Consider the following 19,593-nt stretch of genomic DNA (forward strand, 5'->3'; position numbering starts at 1 on the left):
GTTAACCCGTAGCAACGTACGGGTATTGTGCTAGTATGTTATAAAGCAAAAGGCAATTGTAAAGATCATAGGATTTTCTAAATGCAAATAAGATATTAGGTTAACCTCATTGCCCCCTTCCTGAAGAGCTGAAACTTCTTGAGAAGTGAATTTAGCCATTGATATCGATTTCACGCGATGACTGAATTCCCGGCTATAAAATGTCAACAATTCAGCAATAAGCAGAGCACCTATCAGAAGCTTCTAAGTTATAACTTCTCTGGAGAAGTTGTTCTCTTTTTCACAATTATAATACAGATAAAACAGCAAGGTGCTGCAGTTTTTTAAAGAGAAAAATAACAATCTGACCACCACTTACTGTATCCCGCTGCAATTACTGCAGATGAAAGTAGAGAAGGTTGGGCGTAAATATTGTGGTCCCTGTTAATGAAGAAAATTTTTGGTTATTTGACAAAAGAACATTATGCGTGTTCATATCTTGTATCAACAGTGACTTTAATGCTTAGGAAGCGTCTGGTAACATTTGGTAGACAGGTCAGGGACCGAACATGAAACTAAGGCCAAGTTGGGTCACCTAAATCTTTGACAAAATAGTAACTACCACACAGTTTTGCACAAGAAAGCTTCGCTGTGGTTCAATGGCGATCTATCATATCTTTTATATGTTGCTCATTCTCCCCACTTGAGTACTTGACAAAGATTTCTAGATTCACTACAGAAATCAGGATCATGTATAGTAGAAAATATTTAAAGTGAAGCCACAAGTAACTATTGCAATGCACAAAAGGGGGAAATCAGCTAAATTGACAACTGGTGTTAGCCAACAGGCACGATGATATGGTATGGTAATATATTTAAGCAATTTTTAGTCTTTTGGATGATACCTATTAAAAGGTGTTGTCTACCAGTACCAGAGTTGTACCCAAACTCATTATTATATTACATACAGATACACGATATGCAATGTTTTCATATAGATGAATTCGTAAGCAAAATAAATGAAAATATAAAACCACGGCCATCAATAGGTCGAGATTTCAGGCAGCAGTCCAGTTTCAGACAGAAACACAAACACGGGTCCAGCAAAATAAATTCAGGTAGGAGTTGCCTGCCTGAAACAACCATCCTCCAGCTAAGATTCAGAGAAATAGGATTCCAATCTTCTAGCATCCAAGAACAAAGCAACAGGTCGTCGGCAAATGCCAACCAAGCCCTCTTCGCCCAACTTGCTCAAGGCCGCAAGCTACCTCTTCGTGGTGCGTTTTCTTCACACAAAGATCAGACATTTCTGGGAACGAGAGCTCACCGGGCTGTACCCAGCTGGAATACCCAGCCTGAACTTCTGTAAACCTCATTGGCTTTCAAGAAAAGCAGAGAATGTTCTCCTTTCAAAAACAAAACAAAAAACGAGAGGTCATCAGGCTGTTGCAGTTGATGCACCGGCGGTTTCCGGGGAGCTTGAGCAGGCCCCGGATGATCTTCTCGTTCCTCTCCTCCTCCTTCACCCTGCTCCCCATCGGACCGCTCCCCTACGAAATTGCGCAGCTCCGGATGCAGAATCGAGCTGCAAGGACCCAGGGGTGTGGGTGAAAATGGCCGGTGGGTGGATTGGAGAAGGCCGAGAGCAAAATGCTTTGGAGATCGAAAGACTTGGCAGCTTTGCTCCTTGCTGTTTGTTGGGTGTGTGTGTGAGAGAGAGGGTTTTAAAGAGTTGGTCGCCTCGCTGGCGGCTGACGTGCCCGTCCAGCCGCTGGTCTGGTCGTGCACCGGTCCAGCACGCCACGGCCGTGTCTGCGGGGACTGGACTCGGGGGAGTCGAGGAGGCGGGGACATGGCTGATTACGAAAATGCCCTTGTGTGCTAGACTAGTTGCCACATTGGGATTTCCGAACTGAACAAAAAAGCATGAAACGAACCTACGGCTGCTTGGGATCCGGGAATGCTTCCGATTCTCATGAAATCCATTGTTCCCAACTTCCCATGAATCCTTTGATTTCAAGGAGGAATATAATTTGTATGCAAGGTTTTTTCAAAAAATGATTCGTGTGAAAACTGATCTAGCTGTTTCAAACAGGACCTCAAGTTCTGATTTCTTGCAAAAAGAACCTGAAGCATTTGAACGGTGCGTATTTGCATTATTTGAACCGTTAGTTTAACAGAGACATGTAGTGATGTAGCTGGCCCCTAAACTAATCGGTTAGTTAAATCTTTAAAGGGACATCATCGTCTCGCCGACTTCAGTGATTTTCTAGCTAAGCAACTCGCCAAGACCAAGGCGAATTCAGTCAAATTCAGCAACTCGCATCCCCATCGGCAAGGGCACTTACGCTATCTTGCATACCCAAACGGCCACGGTGCATAATCTAGGCCTGCAAAGGGAGCGGAGGGGGTTGCCCCTCAAAGCGCCCCGCTGAACCCTTTGCGCAAAGGCAGGATCAAGGGTCCATCCGCCCCTTGATTTCTTCCCGTCAGAATGACCCGCGGTGCCCTCCCAAGCAGCTCTACGAGCAACACGTTCCACGAGTACGCTGTACGCGATCAGCAAGGCACAGACCAAAATTAAGTTGGAAGAAGATTGTTCTCATTTCTCGTGCAGCTATTAAACATTTACGAGAAAAAACACAGAAAAATAACAAGAAACAGAATCGATAAAAACTCTTAACATACAGTCAGTATTAACCCAATCCAGCGTATCATTGATTTTACAAAACAATGTTTGACTCCAAGCTTTAGCAAGGTAGCGCCAAAATCCAAAATAGCATTCAGACTCCAATTTTGAGCTTGTTTCTGTATCACTTGCTTGTTGCCTTTTTGCTCCCTTTGCCGATTCATGAGACCTGCAACAAAGATAAAATACTGTAAATTCAGAGCGCAATAGATATCAAAACAACGATGTTTTGCTCTAAAGAACAAAAGGAATTAACTTGCATGATTTTTTTTATCTATTGGTTTTCCCAACTACACAAGGATCCATTGTCAGCAACAAAACTGCAGGGAACATCCATGGTAAAAATTATGATTAGTTGTCTTCACATGACTAAAAATTCAGCAACATATTTTATCAAGGAACATCCATGGACAGAGAGAGATTCAGGAAGCTGTTGGATTAATTTCACTACATCATTGTTCCCTTTGCAACTGCAGGGACAGATTGGAAACACCGGCTGTTGCTTTCACCACATCATCGTTCCCTTCGCAACTGCAGACAATCTTGCTCGAAAATTTGGATGCACCGCGAATTAGGAATTTGGAATGCAAGAGAGGGGCCTTGTGAGCGACGAGCAGCAGGAGGAATTAGGAGGGGAGCCAGGCAACGGTGAGCTTTTTCCACGATGATTGCATACAAAGCTTATGTTTCTTAGGAACAAATACATCGTTCTAGAATAAGTTGACTTCGCAGACAGACAGTTTTTCACGACGATTACATACACTGTTCTAGGATAAATTGCTCAGCAAGAACTAATATCATATGCCAGCAGAAGGTTCTAGAATAAATACCTTCTGTTGTTAGTTAACTGTTGGTAACTGAAAGAAGACCTGGTTCGGTATATCCACGTCTAGCATATGCTAGATGTAGATTTAATGCAAAATTCACCAGCCTTCGTGTGGTTCCGTTGAAGCGTCAATTTTCAAATTTTACATATGTTAGATATTGAAAAAACTCCATTTGTTCAAAATACACGTCAGTTTAGGATGTCTCTTGCTCAATCTCTTTTTAATCTTAGACTACTAATATGTTAAGAGTTACCTATGTGACAATGTAAGATATATGTTAATCCCTCCATTCTAAATTATAGCTCACTTTTAGTTTTGTGTTAAGCCAAATTTCTTTATATTTAGCTATAATTTGGAGCGGATGAAGAATTAGATTCATCATGAAAAGTGTTTTTAAATATGTAGTTATCTTTCTTTGAAACATCATATTTTTATAGATGTTATTGTCAAAATGTCACCTTGTAGACTGCATCAATATCATAAACGACACGTGTTTTAAACCAAATGGTGTACTTACTTCTTAAAACAAGTTAATCTTTTTAGGATAGTGTTTTGTGAGAAATTAATTTGGCCTTATCATGCTTGCATGCACGTTGTTTCTCTAACTCAGCACGAGTGATTGCATTTATGCATAGTTTTTGTTTTAGCAGACGACGTACGGGTCAATAACACACACATTATGATTTGGTCGATTTTAAAATATTTCAATACAATCTTTTATAGACATGCGTAAGAGTAGAGTGCGCGATGCTTCAGTGAAAAATGTATTTTTATAATTTTATTGAATTTATAAACATATAAAACTCAAAGATGTTTTAAAAAAGTGTCAACGTTGACAATTGCAAATCTCAGCTCAACTTTGCTATTCATGCACGACACGATATGTCGATACCATGGATTATCAAAACTTCAAACATAAATCATAGATGTAAATTCCAGTTCACTTGCCTTAAGTAGGAATAGTGTCCTATACTCCTATGCTTCTTTTACGAGCATGCTTTAGCGTTGATATCGGTGCATGGTTCAATTAGAGTTTTATAGACTTTCTTTTAGTATTTAGTTATTACTAAGCTAATTATGATTTTTCTCATCGTGAATGAATTGTATACGAACCTGTCTACACAAATTGGACCCAAACTGAAATCAATCCCAACTAGGAACACAAAACGGGCCGTGCCCGTGTCTTAGGTAGAAGACTAGAAGAGCCAGTACGTCCTCTTCTTCGTTTCAAAAAAGAAAAGAAGAGTCCTCTTCGATAAAGCCTTCACAGAAACCGGTCAGCGGGGCCCACATGCAGTGGGCGATGTGGAGTTGTGGACCTGTCCCGCCTGTGTCCGGAAACGGGAAGGACATCTTCAATTCGAGGATTTGGACAGTCCAATGGTTTTAAATCTTTTTTAATCTCATCCAACCTCCCTTCCCGTGGATATCAAACCACCCGCAGAAGCAGAACAACTCGGCGAAGCCTCTCGAACCTTCCAAATTCCGTCGAATCCTTCCCCGAGCCCTGATTCCCTCGCCGAAATCGCGTGATCCGCCTCGCGATCTCTTTGTTCCCACCAATGGCCGACACGGAGAAGGCGGAGGCGGAGGCTGGGGAGGAGTATGAGAGCGACCTCGACGATGCGCCCCTGGCCGCTCTGCGGCGGCGCGACGCGGCGAGCGACGACGAGGGGGAGGAAGACGACGAGGACGGGGGGACGCCCTTGAGGCGGATAAGGGCCGGATCCGACGCGGATTCCGACGGGCAGGGCGCCCCCGAGGTGTACGACGAGGGCGCGTACGAGGAGGGTGAGGAGTACGAGGAATACGAGGAGGAGGTGTACGGTGAGTTCGAGGAAGGGGGTGGCGGAGGGCGGAGGGTGGCTTCCGAGGCGGTGGCCGCAGTGGGGCAGGAGGGCGAGGACGGGGATGTTGAAAAGGCAGATGAGGCAGGGCCTGGGGAGGAGCAGGAGAAGAAAGGGAACGAGCCCTACGCTGTGCCGACGACCGGCGCCTTCTACATGCACGATGACCGCTTCCAGGAGGGCCGTGGCCGTGGGCGCGGACGCCAAAGGTTCTGCCCTTTCCTTCTTCACTTTGTTGCTTATCCTGCATTCTGCAATTATTTCCACTAGCGATATGAGAATTGGACCATGATAAACACTTCAGAGTCTACCTAGTTGCATTGCTAGTCTGCTTCATCTGCAGCTAACTACAGCAGTTCCTTCTATCTAAGGTCACTCAAAGATCGTAGCATTTTGAATAATGACTAATGCTCTGAAAATGCTTAAAGATCCCATGTACAGTTATAATAATGAATTGTAAAAAAAACTTATGATAAAGCCTACTTATCTAATTTTCACTCATTTACTTAGGAGATGAAAATGGTTAGAATAAGCGTTATATACGTGCATGTTAAGCATGATCCGTAGGACTAGTGACCATAACTTATGCATGCACAACCGTCTCTTATGACAGTATTGTTTATAGAAACATAGAGCAAAAATTTCCAAAATAAAGAAGATAGAGCAAAAAAGTTTAGTGCATAATGTGCTGCATTAAAGAGCGTTTTTTATGTAACTATCAGGAGTTAGCATGAAAACAGACAAGAATTTCTATTAAACAAGGTAAATGGGATTTGAAGCTTGGTATGGAAACCATATAGCTTTGTGTTTAACCAATGGAAATGTATCATGCATCAGTCTAGCTCTTAGGACAGTAATTAATACTTTAATATGCATGGTAAAGGATGATATAAATGAAGTGCTGGATGGGAACTTTGTAAAAAGGTCAAGATAGTTCATCTACATGATTTTTCTTGTGGATATTTTGATACTATATTATCATCACATCTAAAAAAAATGATACTGCATATATTCTTTTTTTAAATAAAAAGTGGCCTAACCTGTGAATGAACTGTGTGCTGAGCTCAGTCAGACTAGAGAACTTTGACTATATTGCATGAATGTTCTACCTTAACATAAAATACATTGATGTGATGCATGGTCACATGGATTGTTTATGATTGAAGATTTGAACTTTTGATTGCTATCTAATAGTTCCATATTGCCCATGCAGGAGAATAGTGAACAGTAGAAAGTTGTGGAGTCCTAAAGAGGATCAAGCCTGGGTCCATGACAGATTTGATGAGATGGATCTGCATGATTTTCATGGTGACAATGTAAGTGTTATGTTTTCTTATTTTGTATTTATGGATGCATCCTTTCTTAACAAGTTGCTGTTTCTTCAACTGTACTTTCAGCCAAAAAGAAATCAGGGAGGTCGCTTTAGAGGACGTGGTGGTGGGCCTGGGGGTAGAACTCGTGGTATGGGCCGTGGTAATTTCAGAGGCAACAGATCTCGAACGTACTATCATGAAAGTAGCAAGAACTACAGTTATGTTCCAAAGGAATCTCATTCTTACAATGATAACACCAAGAATGCTCGACATGCTTTGCCGGATAATGGGAAGAACAGAGTTTCAAAACCGTCTCGTGCCCACTATGATGATGTCAAAAATCATGACATTGTTCCCAAAGAATCTCGTACTTACTATGGTGATGCTAAAAGTCAAAAGAATACACCAAGAGTAGTTCGAGGAAGAGGCTCCAAGCGCTACCAACCACGTTTGAGAAGCAATGCTGATATATCTTCAGGACAAAATAATAAGTGAGTGAAAGTCTTTTTACGCAGTCTTGTGTCTCAGTACCTTTGTTATGATATGTATATAACTAATGGAATCATTGTTTCTGTTATCACATTTCAGATCTCAAGGTCTTGAAACCACTTCATCAAATACCAACTTGGGACAAAACCAAGCCCAAACATCAAATTCTCAACCTGAACCAGTTCATCCAATTAAGCAAACCATTGCCTCAAACTTGAATTCGGCTTCACCACCATTTTACCCTTCTCGATCGTCCAATCAAGAATTTCCAGTTAGTCAAGGAGGGAATGCACAACTTAGCAGTACCCTATTAAGAGGAAAGGCCTTTGTACCATCTGTTGGGCATGTTGAAGCTGCTATGAAGGGAGTGAATAGACCTGCATTGTCCTCAAATGGTCCATTTCCTGCATTTCCTGTATCTAGTAATCAAGCCAACAGAGATTATGTTCAGCCTGCCCATCCAGTTGTTCAACAAAATCCAGTTCAATCACCTTCTCAAGCTGTGCCCAGGATGCCTGCCCAGATGTTCGGTGCAAGATTCAGCAATAGCAATAAAATATCACCTGTACAACCTACAATTTCGAGTGATGACACAGAACTTTCTTCACCTAGTGGATCAAAAAAATTTGATTCTCGATTAACAGTTGGACAACCTGGTGATCAAGGAGAAGAGCGTACTTCTTTTACATATGGTGGAGCTCATGTTCTTGGGGCTACAGGGGCCATGGGCCTTACGCTTGGGGACCAAAATTTCCATGGTACCCCAGCACTGCTGCCAGGTTTGTATCTTCACTCAGTAAAATATAAGTTTGATAACATAAGTGGTAAATTCTAACATGGATTAGGGGTATTTAGTAATCTGAAAGATTTTACTTCTTAATTGATACTAAAGAGTAGGCTACTGTGCATTATGAGGGATAGTATTTAGTACTGCCTCCGTCATCCATCAATGTAGATTTTTACCCATAATTTGTCTTACAATATATTTGTCAAATGCTACAAAATTAGTATCTATCTTAATGCCACTTCGAATGCAAATCTCTTGATGCAACTTGTGTACACCAAATATGCATAGAATGTAACTAATTGTTGGTCAAAATGTTTAAAGTTTTTTTTCCGATCTCCATACTTGTTTTAGCCTGCATATGCTTTATCATATTAATCAAACTATGAACTCGTTTCTTTGACACAGTTATGCGGTTTGGAGGTCAGCGTCCAGTTGGGCCTGGTGTTCCTTCGATTGGTATGGCTCTGCCAGGATTTGTGTCTCAACAACAACTTGGTCTCAGCAATTCTGAGATGACTTGGTAAGGACTTGGCTATCTCTGGACCTTCCAAAAGAACATTTGTTTTGTTTTCTGGAATTATAGTTGGTGCAATGTGGTATTGTACTAAGTTAGCATTCTGCTCTTGGGATGTGATTGGGGGAGAGTATGAATTGACATTAACCACATGAAGTAGACATTATACATTCATACCAGTGTGGTAAAGCAATCACGATTACATACTAACTTTGTCAAACTGATTGATGTCATTGTATTTATCAGTTGAAGTGCCGATATGGTACTCATATTTAGCCTGTACCTAAGTACCTAACTCTTCTTTATTTGTTATATTCCAATGACATTAGGCTACCAATATTGACTGGTGCCTCTGGAGCCCTAGGAGCACCTTATGGTTCACCTTATATCTCTATGGATGGAAGCTATTACTCCCGACCATCTGAACAAGCATCTTCATCAGGTTCTATTGGGTATGTTAGTCTGATACTCAAATATGATGCAATATGGAATTTCTGGATTTCAGTTGCATGTTACTAAATGAGGATGGTTATTCTTTCTGCCTCATCATGTCCCTCCTGTATGCAGAGAACCTAGTGCAAATAATGCCTCTTCTCTGTTGAAACCTCAAGAAATAACAGGTAATAAATCTAGATTCCCTTTTACTCTACTTGGCAATTCTTCGACAGAATTTATTTTAATTATGTTAGTAGCTTTGCCTGAACTGTGTCCTAGAAATGTTTTGACACCTTTCCCTGTTTGCAGAGGTTGCAAGTGGGGAACCCAGTCAACGTCAAAATAAACCTCGCCGGTATGTTAAAAACTAACAAAACGCATGTGATATGCTAATTTATGCTCTCTACTTTAATACTATCTGCTGACATCATTCCACCTTTTGTTTTGCCAAAGATACTCGGAGATGAACTTTGGCCAATGAACATAGTGATGATGGAAATTAATGAGGGCTCACTATCAGCTTTGGGTCTGAGTAAGACCTGTGCAAGACACATGCCTTCCCGAGTCCTTGCAACATTTCACTGTCTGATGTCTAGCACTTTGGGCTATCTTGTACCCCCAAAACGCCAGGTATATCCGCTTTTCCTGTTGCACAGCCTCAGATCCTGTACTGGTTTGTTGTATATCTTTCTGTTCACAGTTAAGTCTTAGTGAAGTAGTGAAGAACCTGGTCTGAAGGATATTTTCATTAGTGTAGATATTATACTCTAAACTTGAGCTTAGGATCTGGTTTCAGCGCTTATCCGCACTGTTAGTTGTGGTACAGGTTCTGACAAACTTGACACCGCACATGTGCAGGTTTGACAGCTGAAGGTGTCCAAATCCTCACTATGGTCATTTGCTGTGATTATTCTGATGGTCTGGTGTTGTTACATTATTAGGTGAGTTTGTCACATTGTTTGGCATTTCAAGTATTTGAATCGGTGGTCCTTGCTTATGCAAAGCGAACATTGTCTGACCCTGGTGTCCTAATTTGTTAGGTGAGATTTACACGGTATATGTTACCACATTATCGAGCGCCTGTGACATTGCATGCAGTCATAAGCGTGAAGGTCGTGATGGAAATCGTGAGAGGTCCCCGTCCTGTAAAGAAGCTCGTGTCTCATGGTGTGCTTGGGTTTGCAACTTGCTTCTGTGCCTGCCTTCTTGGCTTGCATCCATTGTGTTTGTGAACAACTTGTTATCTGATGCACTGTGTTCAAGATAATATTTTCCACGACAATAGTACGGTGTTAGTAGTTAATAGCATATAGTAGCATGATTTATGGTGGTTGATCTTTCTTGGGATGCCGGCAGCTTTAGGCACTTGGCATCCGAGAGGAAAGGGCACGCTGAGCTGCTCGCTGCATATGTTATATGCTCATCTGGAGATTTGTCGCTCGGCACTTTTGGAGCATGTTCACCTTGTCCTGTTGCTTAAGAGATGAGCTGCCCTTTCCATGGCATCATGAGTTCATGGAGATTTTTCGTTCAGTGCGCGTGTGCGATTGCTGCTCTGTATAGTTGCATTACTAGAACGAGAACAGAGGGGGCAGAGCCGTGCCATATCGCTGGCACATCCGATCCCCTGTTGCCCGTTGGTGACCGTAGCCGTGCGCCGACCGATCCAACAGGATTTTGTGCTGGTCCAGAGCCCAGACCAGTACGGGGTCCCCTGCCCTCCGATCCCACGGCATCAAGCTTTGCCTGTGCCGCCGATCAGGAGCAGGACCAGCACCTGCACTGGAACTTAAACATGAGGATATAAACCTATGAAATGGAGTAGAAAACGTACGCGGCGATTAGCTAGCCATTCGAGGTGACTCCCTTTCTTTGCTTCTGGATCTTTAACAGTCAGGGCCAGCCAATGGGCAACATAGCCTTTCACTTGCATGATCACTCTTTAGAACCAATGATTGAGCTTTACCCAAGACATTGTCATCTAGTGTGATCAAATAACCATGCGATTCCATCGCCTATTGGTATCGAGTACATTGTCACATGGAGAGCTCGGCACCTTGTCTCCCGTCGGGTTTTCCGGCTGCAAAAATAGCTGTTGCCCTTGATCCTTTCGCTCGCAAGATGTTCAGATACATGTACATGAGCAAAGCGAGCCCTACCACTGAGCCGGCACTGTTGGTAGTTTGGTACCTGGTAGGGGTAGGTCTAGCTACCGGCCTACTGGTCGCGTACCAGCCTCTCGCTGATCTCTTGCAGCAGCAGCAGCGGAGCCAGAGGTGGCGCCCATGGCCACTGTACGGAGCCTTCATTTACCATGCGCATAAGTGGCTAGATCTCGCCCCCCTACGATAATACGAGCTAGACTAGACTAGAACATTGGCTGCTTCTCCCTTTTAAGAGAGAATCGTCGACGCCATTGCTTTGCTTTGCTTGTAGAGTGGGAGTGAGAGGGTTATTAGGAAGTGAAGGGCACGGCGTCGGCGATGAGGCGGCGGCTGCGCTTGGGGAGGGTCCTGGACTGCTTCTCCTTGTCCCTGCAGTGCGCGGGCACCTGCGCGTGCATCCGCGCGCCGGGGGACGAGGACGAGGAGGCGGTGGCCGTAGAGAGGGAGGCGCTGGTGGCGAGCGATCGCCGGCAGCAGCTGCAGGACCAGGTGCTGCGGCTCAGGGACCTCGTCGACGGGTCCAGGACGCTCGGCTTCCATCTGCAACCCAAGGTACTGGTTCGTTCTCTACTTTCTCCACTATGTATGAGATGCGGCGTGCAATGCGCTGATTGCACCATTGTCCGGCATGTCTTGCTATACTCTTGACGTGATGCAGACGGTGGAGCTGAGGGTGTCCATGCACTGCAACGGCTGCGCCAGGAAAGTTCAGAAGCACATCTCCAAGATGGAAGGTATCATTATCAACCGCAACATTTTTACTCTGTCACTGGATCACTGCAATTTTTATTTGCCAATCAAAGTGAACTCAGCTCCAGATTCATGCCAAACTTAGGCTGTTCTTGTCACTTGTCAGGAAGCAAACTGTGGCAAACCACAGTCCCTTTTCGGTATAGAGTTCAGAGTTGTCCCTCCTCCCTCGTTTGCAGCTACTCTACTTTAGGCCTTGTTTAGTTGCCCAAAGTTTGGAGGTGCAAAATTACTATTGTAGCACTGTAGCACACTGTAGCGTTTCGTTTGTATTTGTGAATTATTATCCAAATATTGACTAATTAGGCTCAAAAGATTCGTCTCGCAAAGTACAACAAAACTGTGCAATTAGTTTTTGATTTCGTCTACATTTAGTACTCCATGCATGTGCCGCAAGTTTGATGTGATGAGATTTTTTTTTTTGCATAGTGTCAAAGTTATGAGTTTTGGTGAACTGAACATGGCCTTATTTGCATTGGACAGCCAGATTTCTTTCCCCATTTGAACAAAAACCAGACCTTTCCCTGCAGACCATACCTCATCAGGTATGTTCTCCAACTGACTGTAGGCATCTTTCTTCTTTCGAAATGGCCACTACGAAAAAAAAAAAACCCGTAAGAGGTCGAGGATGGTGACGTATGGTACGGCGAGTCGGCGACCATTGAGACCGGCGCTTTTACGCACCGGCGATCCATTTACCTGTCCTTCCAGGCTTCCAGCCACTGCAGTACTGCACTGCATGCCATGCCTGCATCCCCATGTCCTGCATTTAACCCTGATCCTCTCAGCCTGGCCCTGAAGACGATCGATCATGAATTCATGATCCTGGTTTATCATGCATTCGTATCTTCAGCAGCGCAGGACACCAGCTACTCTGTTCATCTCGGGAGATCGGATCGATGACGCAGCTAGGATCTAGGCTGGCATTTATTGGTCTGGAGAAGTTGCACTGAATGCCGCTGCCGTATGATACCAGTGTACGTACGTAGCAGTGGCACTGTGGCCGTACTGTACCGTCCGGTACAACCGCTGCCGGCTGCTGCGGCCATGTCCTTGCGTGTTCATAAGTCACAGGATTATTGGTCACCAGTTCTTGGTCTCGTCAGCGATCAAATCGCATCGCGTGCCTGGCCATTCACGGACATGCGTTGGCCATTGGCCGTCGGTCGCTTGGGGTTGGCCGGTTGGGGGCCGGGGCCCCGGGCGTTCACGGCATGACGGCAACTGCCATCTCGTAGCCGCACGCTGATCTGTCACCGGCGCGGCGGCACTGTAGCGGTGGCCTTCCCCTGTTCCAACTCCGCACGCACATGCTCGTCCTGCGCACATGTCGCGTGCCCGAATGCCATTTGCCAATAGATATTCTTGAGAGTTAATTGTCTACTGCTAGGTTTTATCCGAAAGATTGGTCTGGTTTGTGCTGCAGGCGTGACATGGTTCGAGGTGGATCTGGAGAGCAAGAAGGTGGTGGTGAAGGGGGACGTGACGCCGTTCGAGGTGCTGCAGAGCGTCTCCAAGGTCAAGTTCGCGCAGCTCTGGATCGCCGGCGGGCCGCAACGCAGCTGACCGGCTGCCGTCGCTGCCACTGCAGGCCGCTGCGTTTCCTCACGGGCGTGTGGTTATCGTAGTTCTGTACTTATGTGGTGTAATGGTGTTGCTGCTGCTTGCTGGTATACTTGACACTGTGTCAACAGGGCAGGGAGTTTGATATCTCCTCTCCGAGGGCTGTACAAATCGCAGTGCGCTGCGCTATCAAAGCAGTGAAAGGCAATTATTTTTAGAAAAAGCAGTGAAAGGCCAATTTTTTTAAAAAAAAAGAAGGAAAAAACATAGACGCTTTTATCAGAGAGGACGACGATGTGTGTTTGGATACACATTGAATGGGCGGACTTTCCCATCTGGGCCCATGTAAAGCCCACATGAAAGACGCTCGTTGGCATTTTGACAGATGCTGGAACCATATCATTTCCCCCAAAATTGGTATTTTTAGTATAGTATGAACAGTAACAAAAGATGCTTTCCAAAAAACAGTAACAAAAGATGACTACAACCATATGAAAACATTAGCTTTCGTCAGTCGCCACCAGCCATACTGCTTACAACTACATGCAGCAAAAAAGGCGGAAACACTCCAGCAGCTACGAACAACACCAGCTGCTCTCACAGATTATTCTTTCCTTACAGTTATAACCACACACAAGATTTCACACGGCAGCTAGCTTGCGAACTCAGGCACTGCTTATCTGAACAGGCATGTTGATCATCCGAGATATTTACACGCGTGGAAAGTCATCGCCTGGTTATCATCTGAAGCTTACCACTTAGATGCATTTTTCGTCATCATCATCGTCACCATCTTGTTAGGCTGCAGTGTATGCCACAACCCATTGCAGCTACGTTCTGAACTTAGGCATAGCGGAGTTGATGAGATTGTGCTTGCTTATACTCTGCTCTACCCGAGTATTTCCGTCAGTCATTGGCTTCTGAACGCACTATGAAGCTGGGAAATGCCATGGTAATGTCCCTGGACAATCAGAAAGTAATCAGGTTTGTTTTTTGGAAGAAAAGATCACATGAAAAGAACAACTTGAGAAATACGATTCCTAGGGGAGATGCACTACTCACTGCAAATATGGTAGTGACATGCTTCTCAATGCTGACGGGTTCTTCTTCACAAATTCCTCCCATTCCTCAGGATCTATCTTGCCATCTCCATTCGAGTCCCCTTGACTGAATGTCTGCAGTCCAAACAGAGCGGCACAACACAACACATGTTAAAATTAAGAAAAAAAACTGAGATCTTGCAAAGAAGCACTTGAAGACTACTTCAGTATATCAATTACATTATCGACAATCGCCTCGACGGTGCTATCTGAAAGACAGAGATCCGACTCGTCTAGAAGCGCCAAGACCATCTCCCTGAGCTGTTTGAAAGAACAAACAAACATGAGTGAAAACTGTATAAGCTGCAAACCACAGCTGCAGTATGTTACAAGAACAGAAGAGAATGCTAGCTGTATTTGTTGAAAAACAGAAGAGAATGCTAGCTGTATGTGTTGAAAAACAGAAGAAAATACTAGCTGTATGTTGAAAAATGCGAAGAGAGATGCTCACCTCTTCTTTCTCGATGTAACCTGTCCCCCTTAGATCATACAGCTTGAACGCGACTGCAAAGAGAGGACGAGAAATCCAAATCAAACAGGTCAATTCCCCAGCATGCATGAGAAGAATATGAAAATACATGAGGTAGGCAGTTCGTACACGCTGTCTTCTCCGATGTAGGCGCTTTGGGGTGGAATATGCTGAGCGATCGCACGAACTCCTCGAAATCGATCACCCCATTCCGCTTGAGATCGAACAGATCGAAGACCTGCATGCCACGAAGAACACGAGCCCGAGCCGTCAATTTGTGCACGATCGATCGCTTGCCGCCTGGCAGGGCAGGAGCAACAGTGAAGTGATGGAAACAGAGGAGAGATGCTCACTCACTCACCCTGTCCGCGAAGAGGTTCGCCTTCTTGCTGTTCCTGAACAAGGCGAGCTGGAACTCCTCCTGACCAACAGCAAAACATCATGGATCAGCGCAATGAGCGTAAGCCGATTTTTTCTGACGGAGATGGGTATCCACAATGGCGCACCTTGTGGATGAGGCCGTCCTTGATGATGGAGAAGCTCATCTTCTTGTACAGCTCGTACAGCGCCTCCACCTCGTTCACCGTGACTGCCGACAACCACCAGAACCCGTCAGCACGAAATCTATCGATCTATCTAAACCTTTCTGCGCGGCAATCAATCAATCAATGGAGGTGCACTCACATGAGGTCCCGGACGCGAGCGCGGCGAGCTCCTTGCACCCCGCCGCGCGCGCCCCGAACTGCCTCGACGACGCGCACCCCATGTATGGCGCCGGCGAGCGAGATCGAGTCCGCCGCCGAGCCGGCCGAAACGAGACGACGACGCTCCGGTCGAGCCGGGAAATCTATGTAACGTTGTGTGATGCGGGGGGACGGGGGGGGATGGGGGGAGAGTCGGGTCCGGCGCTCGGCTCTGCGCCTCTACTTTGCTCTGCGCGACTGCCGTCGTCACGCGCGGAAAATCTCCCGGTTTGCCGTCTGTCTGTCTCCTTGCTGGAGTCACGCACGGCACGGGCCCGCCCAAGCTTTATATAAGCCTTTTGTGTGCCGCGCAGGCGCGGAGTTGGCGGCACGCGTGGACCCCCTGGGGCGCCGGGAGCGCGACGGGTGCGCCGAATCTGGAGGGCGGCGCGAGCCGATCCACGTCTGCGCCTGTGCCCTGTGCCCTGTGCCTGTGCTGTGATCCACCACCAGGGTCCAGGGTCCAGAGTGTCATGACCAGGCCTTGGGCCTTGTAATAGGAATAGGAGTGGGTATGAGTTGGGCCTGCGAGCCTTGAGTGTTGGGCCAAAGGAGCTCATGTAAGCTGGCCCATGTCGGGCAGTACTTGAACCTCCCTGAACCTGGATAAGGGCATCGAACATCAATTAACCAAATTACCCCCAACCTCATCTTCTTCCTTCCTTCTCCCTGCTCGAGACGGCGCCGCCGATCTCCTCCGCCGTGCGTGTCGCCGGCAACCCCCTCCAGTTATCTCGTGACCTTCTTAGGATCATCACACAGAGCTCCATCCAGCCCGGAGCACTCGAGGGCCGGCGCGGCTGGAGCCACCGGTGACGTGCCCAGCAGGCTCCTGTGCACGGTGCACCGCGTGATCCCACTCGACTCGTTCACTCGAGCCCACTGCCTGCTGGCGCCAAGTCTTCAGAGCTCGCTTTCTCCCACTCAGCACTACCGAAAGCGAGGAGTACTTCAGTGTCCTGTCCGTGCACGGGGCATCGCATCCCACTTGGACTGGACTCGCTGCTGGCACCAAATCTTGAGAGTTCAGACCTTGCTTTCTCCTGCACACCACTGGAAGAGGCGACCACTGTTCCGATTCGCTCAAAAAGGAAGTTTCATGCCAGCACACATACACATCATGTATTTTATCATAGTAGTAAGAGCGTATGGACAATGTTAAACCTTTTCCGTTGCCTAAAGTCGAAGTTATGTTTATGTAGAACTTTAAAGTATACGTGTAATGGTACGTAAAAAATCTGTGATGCGTTCGTGTATGGCCTGCAACCTTGTGATTTCTATGTTTGTGGGACATGCTGAAAGGTATATTCCAAGCACTACATCTAGTCCAGCAACCCGTGCTCTTGTGCATGCTAGTAATTTTGAGAGATGTAAGTATTAAAGATTTATAAAAGAAATTAGAACACATATCCAAAAATTTATAAAAGAAATTACAACACATATCTAATAATCAAACTTGCTTACCTTACTTTTCTCTCTCAATTGTTAAATATTATAACATTTACACATATTTATCAGATTATGAAGTTGAGGACTTAGTCAGCATTTATCTACACACGTTTTCATCCCCATTTTTATTTTTTCCACTTTTTGCATCACACCTCTATATGTGTTCGATTGAATTCTTCTCATCACTTCTTTCATACATATATACATGGTTTATATGGTGACACACATACATATCATGAACATATACCTTCAGTTGGTATTTTGTATATTACAATGGCTTAAATAGATACTTTTAGAATCATATGTTTTTGTACTTTTGGATATTTCTTTTATAATAACAGATGTAGATACATTCCTTTGAGATTTATGGGTTACTTTAGATTATTTTTAAATTAAAAATGTAATTTAGATGTAAATTTAGAAGTTTATTTTATATTTATTAAATATTAGCATATGTGAGTAATTTTTTGACATAATATGAGTAATTTAGAAGAATATTGAAGGTCTACTGTAGTTTTTTTTATAATGGGATAGATGAGTAATTTAGATATACATTTAGGAGGTTAATTTAAGATAATATAATTGAAAATATGAGTAATTTAAAAATAATAATAGATCCAAGGGCTACGATGATTAGAGTACAGTGGATTGATGTCTAGATGTTCCAATTTTTGTAAAACAAGTGTATAAATTATCCATTTGTGGATTACTGGTGGCAGACTGGCAGTTGATTAATGAGGCGCTTAATGATGCAAAAGGTAATGCTTGGATAGAAGCGGTTGCAACTATACCTCTTTGATGTGCATTGAGTACTACTCCCTCCGTCCCTTAAAGAGTATCCATTTAGACTCTAAAATTTATCCTACAAAGAGTGTCTTTTTACCTCCTAGTAAACCTCATCTAATTAAAGCAACGCTCTCATCAATAAAAAAATTATATGGAGAAGTGCGTGAGCTAATTAAATGATCAATTGATGTTATTTCTGTGGTTCCAATCCAATCAAAAAAGTAAACAGACAGCACAATTTTCAATCATAATTAGTACTGGTTATTAGAGGTAACATGAACATTTCTCATCACTACTATTGTGTCTGAAATTTTCTAAAAGGACTTTTCTAAAAGGGCACTATTTACAGGATTGAGGGAGTATAAATTAAAGCTATTTTGTCTCAGACCACTATTTTGCTCAGAAAAATGAAAAGTAAGGATGCGGTTACACTGCATGCTCGATGACGCGACAAGCAATTGCTCTAATTATTTTGCTCTTTAATTTCCTATAGCGCGTGACTGTGGGAAAGCGTCTCCGATCCCTCGCTTTCCTTGACATCCAATTTTAAAAAAACACATGTGGAAAATGATCCTTTAGTCCTGGTTGGTAGGGAGCAAATCTCCCGAAAATTCATTCGGGATAAACCAATCGAGACGGGGGAGGGGGGAGGGTCTTTAGTCCCGGGTCACTCAACCGGGACTAAAGACCCCTTTAGTCTCGGTTGCTAAAACCAACCGGGACTAAAGGGCCTGCCATGCCAAGCGCGGGACAGGGCCCTTTACTCCCGGGAAGTCCTGCTTGAAATTTTAGGCGCGCGCCATGCAGACGCCTGTAATTTCATGCATCACGTACGTACCCCTTTAGTTAACCTTTAGTAGTTGAGACTTTTTTTTATAATGAAATCAAACTAGTATTTAAACGAATCAAACTAGTATTTATACAATTACTATATATACAGTTCTTAGCATACTATACAAATCTTAGCGTATTATACAAATCAAACTATCTACGATCTTCCCGTTGAGGTGTTGCTCGGAGCATCTAATTTTCGTCCATCATAATAAAATTCTCCTTATGGATTTACCACCTCATCCACCAGGAATCCAATGACATCTTCACATATTGCCGCTACTATTTCCTTCTTCAAGAGTCCCTATTGAATATTTAACACCTATAATTTGGAAACATGTGAATTTTACACGAACAATTAAATATAAGGAAGTAGAAAATAATTAGCTATTTATAGTTTTATTTTACTTACTTTATAGTTATGCGGCGGCGTCTTTCCCTTGGGTCCTGCAAAACTGTGCATGTGCTCACAGACGTAGTAGCCACATAGATTATTTCCGGATTCCTATCTTAAGCACTTCAGTGGGGGAAAAACAAGTTATGAAATATTCGTGTTATAGAATGTACAAAATGTGCAGACATCATACGTACCGGGAAGTCTGTGTTCCATGTAAGTTTTCCTTTGAATGGACCTTTGTGTGTCATGATGAATTGTGTCCATGCGCTACGAATTAAAATAATGAATGACATAGTGTTAGGTGAAAATTTAGGAAACAAACTTTTGCATAGAGATAAAGGTCCAGAATTATGACAAAGCCTAGCATGTCTTGCATGTCTTGGTACTCCACCGGATCTTTCCTCAACGAATCAATGACAGTGACATGGCTTCTTTCAGGCTCAATTATAATGACGATCCA

The 19,593-nt window shown here is 44.1% G+C and overlaps 3 protein-coding genes and 1 pseudogene across 3 annotated transcripts; 2 read left to right on the forward strand and 2 right to left on the reverse strand.

The window, feature by feature from the left end:
• The window catches only part of LOC117850549 (uncharacterized), a 40,449-nt pseudogene extending 38,566 nt beyond the window's left edge, over positions 1–1,883 (reverse strand).
• A 2,993-nt stretch (positions 1,884–4,876) lies between these two features.
• Positions 4,877–10,413, forward strand: LOC117848606 (protein MLN51 homolog). The gene is made up of 11 exons (XM_034730071.2): positions 4,877–5,551; positions 6,556–6,658; positions 6,740–7,146; positions 7,244–7,923; positions 8,337–8,451; positions 8,775–8,897; positions 9,013–9,065; positions 9,190–9,235; positions 9,334–9,510; positions 9,739–9,821; positions 9,921–10,413. Exons 1-9 carry the CDS (start codon positions 5,058–5,060, stop codon positions 9,359–9,361), a joined length of 2,049 nt encoding a protein of 682 aa, XP_034585962.1. The 5' UTR covers positions 4,877–5,057; the 3' UTR covers positions 9,362–9,510; positions 9,739–9,821; positions 9,921–10,413.
• Positions 10,414–11,363: 950 nt separating this feature from the next.
• On the forward strand, positions 11,364–13,361 carry LOC117849037 (heavy metal-associated isoprenylated plant protein 45). The gene is made up of 3 exons (XM_034730643.2): positions 11,364–11,597; positions 11,704–11,779; positions 13,222–13,361. Exons 1-3 carry the CDS (start codon positions 11,364–11,366, stop codon positions 13,359–13,361), a joined length of 450 nt encoding a protein of 149 aa, XP_034586534.2.
• Positions 13,362–13,792: 431 nt separating this feature from the next.
• On the reverse strand, positions 13,793–15,877 carry LOC117848608 (calcineurin B-like protein 4). The gene is made up of 8 exons (XM_034730072.2): positions 15,612–15,877; positions 15,434–15,516; positions 15,289–15,348; positions 15,057–15,165; positions 14,910–14,962; positions 14,639–14,719; positions 14,421–14,533; positions 13,793–14,319 (listed from the first exon to the last, which is right to left on the reverse strand). The coding sequence occupies exons 1-8, from the start codon at positions 15,691–15,693 to the stop codon at positions 14,265–14,267; spliced, it is 636 nt and encodes a 211-aa protein (XP_034585963.1). The 5' UTR covers positions 15,694–15,877; the 3' UTR covers positions 13,793–14,264.
• Between the last annotated feature and the right edge of the window lie 3,716 nt (positions 15,878–19,593).

Source organism: Setaria viridis, chromosome 3, assembly GCF_005286985.2.
Source record: "Setaria viridis chromosome 3, Setaria_viridis_v4.0, whole genome shotgun sequence".
NCBI classification, from domain to species: Eukaryota; Viridiplantae; Streptophyta; class Magnoliopsida; order Poales; family Poaceae; genus Setaria; species Setaria viridis.

What these genes read in the sequence shown, in the direction of transcription:
- LOC117848608 (XM_034730072.2), bottom strand. Translation starts at nt 15,693, where the DNA reads ATGGGGTGCGCGTCGTCGAGGCAGTTCGGGGCGCGCGCGGCGGGGTGC. An exon ending in TACATCGGAGAAGACAGCGT is followed by an intron (nt 14,963 to 15,056) that starts GTACGAACTGCC and finishes CTCTCTTTGCAG; the next exon opens with TCGCGTTCAAGCTGTATGAT. An exon ending in ATGTCACTACCATATTTGCA is followed by an intron (nt 14,320 to 14,420) that starts GTGAGTAGTGCA and finishes CTGATTGTCCAG; the next exon opens with GGACATTACCATGGCATTTC.
- LOC117849037 (XM_034730643.2), top strand. Translation starts at nt 11,364, where the DNA reads ATGAGGCGGCGGCTGCGCTTGGGGAGGGTCCTGGACTGCTTCTCCTTG. An exon ending in GCTTCCATCTGCAACCCAAG is followed by an intron (nt 11,598 to 11,703) that starts GTACTGGTTCGT and finishes GACGTGATGCAG; the next exon opens with ACGGTGGAGCTGAGGGTGTC. An exon ending in GCACATCTCCAAGATGGAAG is followed by an intron (nt 11,780 to 13,221) that starts GTATCATTATCA and finishes TTTGTGCTGCAG; the next exon opens with GCGTGACATGGTTCGAGGTG.
- LOC117848606 (XM_034730071.2), top strand. Translation starts at nt 5,058, where the DNA reads ATGGCCGACACGGAGAAGGCGGAGGCGGAGGCTGGGGAGGAGTATGAG. An exon ending in CGTGGGCGCGGACGCCAAAG is followed by an intron (nt 5,552 to 6,555) that starts GTTCTGCCCTTT and finishes TTGCCCATGCAG; the next exon opens with GAGAATAGTGAACAGTAGAA. An exon ending in TCTTCATCAGGTTCTATTGG is followed by an intron (nt 8,898 to 9,012) that starts GTATGTTAGTCT and finishes TCCTGTATGCAG; the next exon opens with AGAACCTAGTGCAAATAATG.